The sequence below is a fragment of the Teleopsis dalmanni genome, unplaced genomic scaffold, assembly GCF_002237135.1.
Source record: "Teleopsis dalmanni isolate 2A unplaced genomic scaffold, ASM223713v2 unscaffolded_contig_2270, whole genome shotgun sequence".
NCBI classification, from domain to species: Eukaryota; Metazoa; Arthropoda; class Insecta; order Diptera; family Diopsidae; genus Teleopsis; species Teleopsis dalmanni.
Genome location: NW_024033652.1, coordinates 1 through 7,350, shown reverse-complemented (window position 1 = coordinate 7,350; position 7,350 = coordinate 1). Strand labels below are relative to the sequence as shown.

Here is a 7,350-nt window from a genome sequence, read left to right as displayed (position 1 = left end):
ATGTGGCTTTAATTCAGGAACCATGGCTGGCCTCGGGCAACCTGGTCTCTGGGTTAAATTCACGAAACTATAACACATTCATTCCACATGGGGTAACAAGGGTAAGAACTGTTATACTAGTAAAGAAAGGTATTAATTCTTATATTGTAAACTCTCTCTCTACAGAAGATCTAACGGTAGTGGCGGGTGACGGCGATAGGAACATACTTCTCGCGTCTTGCTACATGCCACATGAGGAAGAAATACCATCAGAAGAACTCCAAAGGCTGGTAGATTTAGCTGGCGAAGGAGAGCAAAGTCTGATAATCGGTACTGACGCCAACGCACATCATACGCTTTGGGGAAGCACTGACATCAATGACAGAGGTGAGTCTCTTTTTAATTACATAATACAAAGTAGGCTTAGTGTAGCTAACAGAGGAGAGGAACCGACCTATGTTGGACCGACCTCCAGAAACGTTCTAGATATAACACTCTTCACGGAAGATAATGTACAGGTGATAGAATGGAAGGTTCTTAACGAACCATCATTTTCAGATCACAAATATATTAGTTTCCAAATAGATTTTCAGTACCTTAAAAGCAGAAAAGTTGTAAGAAATCCCAAACAAACGAATTGGGACCTTTATCGAAAAATTCTGAAACAGAGACTGAAAAAAATTACGACAATTGATTCTTACGTGGATCTGGAAGCTAGGCTTGACCAACTTACCAGAGCCCTAACTATAGCGTACCATATCGCGTGCCCGCCAATGCGTACTAAACGTAGATCTCAACCTCCTTGGTGGAATAAGGAATTGGGATCAAAAAGACGCTACGTTCGCGAAATCTTCAAGCTGGCTCAGCTAGCAGAAAGTGAAGTCATCTGGGAAGAGTACAGAGATATTCTTAAGCAATACAAAAAAGACATTCGAAATGCGAAAAGAAACTCCTGGAAGGATTTTTGCGCAGGTATAGAAAAGACGGTGGAGGTAGCTAGGCTTAGAAAACTACTATCCAAACACCCAACTATGCCTAACCTTGTCAGGAAGGAAAACGGCGAATGGACAAAAACTAACACTGAATCACTTGTAGATCTTACTAATACTCACTTTCCTGGCTGTGCAATTGTGAGCAATACCGAACCGGTCAGGAATATGGTAGGCTCCGCAGGAAAAAATATTGTTACTCACATGAGGCTGGAATGGGCAATCAAATCATTCGCTTCATACAAATCTCCTGGACTTGATGGTATTTATCCAGCTATGATACAAAAGGCTTCGGACCTAATAAAAACATGGCTGATAAATATCTTTAGAGGATGCCTGAAGCATAATTACGTACCCGTAAACTGGCGAGTGGCAAGAGTCATTTTTATTCCGAAAGCAGGAAAAAATGGTCACCTCTACTCTAGAGATTATAGGCCAATTAGTCTTACCTCTTTTATTCTCAAAATTTTTGAAAAAATACTAGCAGCACATATAGGAAACCAATTAGCTCCTGAAGTTCTGTCAAGAGCACAACACGCTTATACTAAGGGCAGATCCACGGAGACTGCTCTCCATACACTTGTCTCTAATATTGAAAAGGCCTTAGAATACAAAGAATACGCTCTAGGAGTTTTTCTGGATATTGCGGGTGCTTTCAATAATGTATCAACGCAAGCTATTTTAAATAGCTTAGATGATGTTGGTATAGACTCAGCCACATATCAATGGATGCAAGCCTTTTAAGCTGCAGACAGATAAGGGCAGAATGGAACGATACAACTCTAGCTAGGGAAACATGTAGAGGAACCCCGCAGGGAGGCGTTCTCTCACCCCTTCTCTGGTTACTGGTAATCAATAAAATTCTTAAACAATTTGATGGTAAAGCTCCGAAACTAATTGCATATGCGGACGACATCGCAGTAGTTATAACGGGGAGATGCCTATCTACTCTAAGTGCATTAATGAGCGACGCTCTCAAATTAATTTACAACTGGGCGACTGACGCTGGCTTAAGCGTAAACGCAGAAAAAACTGACACAATACTTTTCACAAGAAAGTACAAGGTCACAGCATGGACGCCACCTAACTTGAACGGAACTCTTCTGCCACTGAAAACTCAAACGAAATACCTTGGAGTAATTGTGGATAGCAAACTGACGTGGAAGCCTAATGTAGAAGAACGGGTAAAGAAGGCAACAAATGCTTTATACGCATGTAAAAGGATGCCGGGAAGTACATGGGGTCTCTCACCCGGTCTTATGTACTGGTGCTACACGGCTATAGTTAGACCTATATTACTTTACGGTATATTAGTTTGGTGGACAGTTGTGAAAAAGAAAACATATATAAAACCCCTGGAAAAGGTCCAAAGACACGCGGCGATGTGCATCACCGGTGCAATAAGAACAACTCCGACGGCAGCTCTAGAAGCTATACTAAACTTACCCCCAATTGATATCTTTGCCGAGAATATGGCGGCAAAAACGGCCGAACGGCTACGCATTACTGGGCAACTTACTCGAAGATCTTTCGGGCATAACGTTGTAAATCAGAACGCCACTCTTGATTCGGATTATATGATTCCGGTCATGTACCCCGGAGCAACAATAAAAACTGTGATCGAAAACGAAGGATGGAAAAAAGGCATGGTGCCAAAATGCAACACCATAAATGTTTTCACAGACGGTTCAAAGATGGAAGTGGGAGTAAGAGCTGGCATATATTGTGCGGAATTGAGCATAAGAATGCCGTTTAAACTTCCCAACTACTGCAGTGTATTCCAAGCAGAAGTGTTTGCTGTTAAAAAAGCGGCGGAGCTTGTGTGTAGGGATGAAACCAGAAACTACTGCATAAATTTCTATGTGGATAGCCAAGCAGCCATTAAGGCGATCAAATCTTACTGGTCATCATCCAAAAATGTTCTAGAATGCAAGGAAGCTATAACAAGACTAGCCTGCAACCGCAGACTTTGTATGTACTGGATTCCTGGTCATAAAGGCATAGAGGGAAATGAGACAGTTGATGCTATTGCTAAAAATGGCGCAAAACTTTCAGAGGAACAAACGAGCGAAGTACTTAGACCTCTGAAACAAATACATAAACTTCTGGACGAGCACATGATAAGGAGAGCAAAGGAAAGGTGGCGGAACTTAACCACCTGTAGAACAGCTAGAATTATGTGTAGGCACATATATGAAGAAAAATACACCAAGAATGTTATATCGTTAAACCGAAGGAACTGTAGAACATTAATTGGTGTGTTGACAGGTCACTGTTTGGTTGCATCACATGCCCGAAAACTAAACCTAATTCACAACGATGCTTGCAGAAAATGCAATGAGCCGGATGCAAAGGAAACTCTAGAGCATCTGATGTGTAATTGTCCGGCTCTCTCGAGAACTCGACAAAAATACTTGGGAGCTTTCAGTTTTGCAGGACTGGAGTACATACCTGAGGTTTCTGTTGGAATCTTAATAAATTTTGCTAATGAAACGCGCATCTTAAGTGATGCTTACAATCGCTAAAACAAGACTCTGATCTGGTATCGCAATGGACCCTAGTGGTCTACGCGTGGCCTTTATGGCCTGCCAGCATAATCTAATCTAATCTACGCTAAATTTTCTTTAATGAATACCACAATAATCTATTTACTAAATAATTAGCTGAGGCACTAAAAATGTTTCTTTGCTAAAAATACAATAAGTCACCTTATCAAAATCTAAAACTAAATTAAAAATTAGTCACTAATATTAGTCAAAATTTATCACTACACTACACTTATAATAAGTCTTATTTGCTGTTGTTTAAAGTCTTATATGATAAAATCTACTTAAAAGTAAACAATTTACTCTGAATTTAATATTTACTTACATTCATACTCGCACATGCATATATTGCAACCCTAAACAATATATTAATAGTAGTTTTAGGTAAGTGATTATATAGCTTTGGCTAGTGGAAGAAACTGGATTTGAAAGATGTGTATTCTTTACGACTTCTCGGACTGCTCACTGGTAAGAATAAAAGATCTGTTAAATTACATTACCTGAATGAAATAACTTGTATTAATGTAGGGGTTTGTTGTAAGGACTCTGATATGAAAAAGGGTAAATCATTGCTAATTATTGAGAGCAAAAATGTATTTGCCCATCAGTCATTGCCACCAACCAACAAACAGTGATTTATTGTTCCTTTTAGATATTGTACTTAAGGTTTACTTATACATTTATAAACACAACATTAATAATATTTTTATAATGCTTTTTGATTACTTATTATTTTATTGATTGATTACTTCTCTTTTAAAAAATAAAAAATATATATCTCAAAGTTTAGATAATATTATCTCCATCTTTATTATCTATATACACTACATTAATAAAATTTTAATAATGTTTATTGATTACTTATTACTTTATTAATTGATTACCTCCTTTAAAAAATAATAAATGTATATCCCAAAGTTTAGATAATATTCTCTTCGTCATTATTATCTATATACACAACATTAATATTTTAATAATGTTTATTGATTACTTGTTACTTTATTGATTGTTTACTTCTCTTATAATATTAATAAATGTATATCCCATAGTTTAGATATTATCTTTATCTTTATTATCTATATACACAACATTAATATTTTAATAATGTTTATTGATTACTTCTTACTTTATTGATTGATTACCTCCTTTTAAAATCAATAAATGTATATCCCAAAGTTTAGATAATATTATCTTCGTCTTTATTATCTATATACACAACATTAATATTTTAATAATGTTTATTGGTTACTTATTACTTTATTGATTGATTACCGCCTTTTGAAAATAATAAATGTATATCCCAAAGTTTAGATAATATTATCTTCGTCTTTATTATCTATATACACAACATTAATATTTTAATAATGTTTATTGGTTACTTATTACTTTATTGATTGATTACCGCCTTTTGAAAATAATAAATGTATATCCCAAAGTTTAGATAATATTATCTTCGTCTTTATTATCTATATACACAACATTAATATTTTAATAATGTTTATTGGTTACTTATTACTTTATTGATTGATTACCGCCTTTTGAAAATAATAAATGTATATCCCAAAGTTTAGATAATATTATCTTCGTCTTTATTATCTATATACACAACATTAATATTTTAATAATGTTTATTGGTTACTTATTACTTTATTGATTGATTACCTCATTTTGAAAATAATAAATGTATATCCTAAAGTTTAGATAATATTATCTCTTGGTCTGAACGTTATACCTTTCAACGCTTTGATTGGGATTTATAGATTGCTGTTTATTTAACTGATTGTAGATTTTTCATCGACAAGTAGTTATGGAGCTATAGTTTACCCATTCTGATATATTATATTAAGAAACCCTTAGCTATGCATGTTTTGTAAAGATTTTGGTGTTTTCTGAAACAAAAACTTATTTTGAACAATCAAACCGATTAACATTCATCGAAGCTAAACATTGATTCAATATCTCAAAAATTTATAAATGATTTTCTGAAGGATATAAAAATGATCAAATAACTTTTTTTCTTCCACTAGAGTTTTTTATATTTTTCTAGAAATCAGCGCCTAATACATATTGTCTGTATTTATGCTGTAGAGATACTTTAGGACACAAATAACAAGTTTTATTTAATCGTCGACTTCTATAAAGTTCTCCTGATTTACTGTAAGTCGTTATCTAACAGCTTATCCAGTTAGTTGACGAATTGAGAAAGTGATATGTTAACTAATCAACAGATAGATGGATAAACTATTCGTCATTTATTACTTTTCATAAATATTTATGATCAGTATATCACCATTGGTTATAATATGTTGAACCATGAACATAACCAAAAGAGGAAAGGGACTAGTAAAATCATAGAGGTCAACAAATTTTTTAATTGACATTTTTACTTCATAATATAAAAATAATATAATAATATATATAATTATATATATAATATATATATATATATATATATAATATAATATATATATAATAATATTTATTAAAATACATTTAATCAATTAAATATATAGTTATAGGTATCTTGCAAGATCTTAAACTTGCATATGTATCTTAAAAGTTTATATTATAAGATAGTATTATAGTTAAATTTTAAGAAGAGTAATTGTCACCAATTCCTTCTGGATATTCTTGTGTGTTCAACGTTTCCTTCTCAATATCCTAAATATTTTTGGGGGCTTAATGTATTATTGTTCAGGATATGAACACACATTCAATATTGATATTGAGTTTTAAAGGTAAGTGAAAATTATTTTAGTAGGGAATATTCCTACTAAATATATATACATTGGTTCCATATATATAATTTACATATATAATTTATTTATATATACTTAAAACATATATATTCAAAAAAATTAAATAAGTACCTACTAAATAAATGATTTGTAACGAAACTACCAGCGTGAAGGCTATGCAACTATAATAAAATTAAAGCTCTTTCTTGTTTTTTTCAGATACTTTTATATTTAATATTATTATGTTATATTAGTTAGTTCATTAACTAAGCATTTAAAACCTATAAAATAAAAAACTCTTTTACTTTTTTTATTAAATCTTCTCTTATAATTTGAGACTTACAATAAGTTATTAACTCTTGAAATTAATTACATATATATTACATTATATTGTATACAATAATTAATTGGTATGCCACGGCCCTTACCCAAACTATTATATTTAAGGCTGATTTAGAGTTTATAATGAAAAAAAATGAACTGAAATATATTCAAAATAAAGTTATCTGCTAGATCTGTTCTTTTTACGTGAAATCTCATGATAGTCATTTCTTTTCAAGACGATTTACATATGCATGTAGCTTTATAAATATTGGGGTTTGCATTCCTAATGTACCACGGCGCCCTTTTCACAAAAATTTTCAACTGTACTCTTTGCAAGATTGCATTGTTTGATAACTGGCGTTGGAGACTATGTATCCAAATTGTTTTAATAGTACTCTTGGAACTTATATTCTAAACTGAAAAGAGTTTGACTGTTGCACTGCTCATACTGATAAAACAAAAATTAAGATAGGTTTAATAATTTGTCACTAATTTAAATACTGTGATGGGATTTTTTCCTTAGTCAAGTTATTTATCTTATCCAGATTTTTGGATAAAAAATAGACATGGTACCGGCTCTGAACGCAGAGGAGCACCGCGACCGTAGACCATAGTTGATTTTTTGTGCTGTTTTAATATTTTATATAGTTTTCTCCAAATCTATTTATGAAATCTAAAAATTAAATTTGTTGTTCCAAAAAATAATTGCTATTTGAAGAAACGCAGCAATCGGTATACACAGTGATATAAATTTAATTAACACCTACATTTAAT

At 32.7% G+C, this 7,350-nt stretch overlaps 1 protein-coding gene across 1 annotated transcript; it reads left to right on the top strand.

Moving 5' to 3' along the window:
* Positions 1 to 2,191: 2,191 nt before the first annotated feature.
* Positions 2,192 to 2,939, top strand: LOC119664602 (the record flags this gene model as incomplete). Its single annotated transcript, XM_038074061.1, has 1 exon — positions 2,192 to 2,939. A coding segment is annotated over exon 1 (748 nt), but the record flags the coding sequence as incomplete, so codon positions are not given.
* Between the last annotated feature and the right edge of the window lie 4,411 nt (positions 2,940 to 7,350).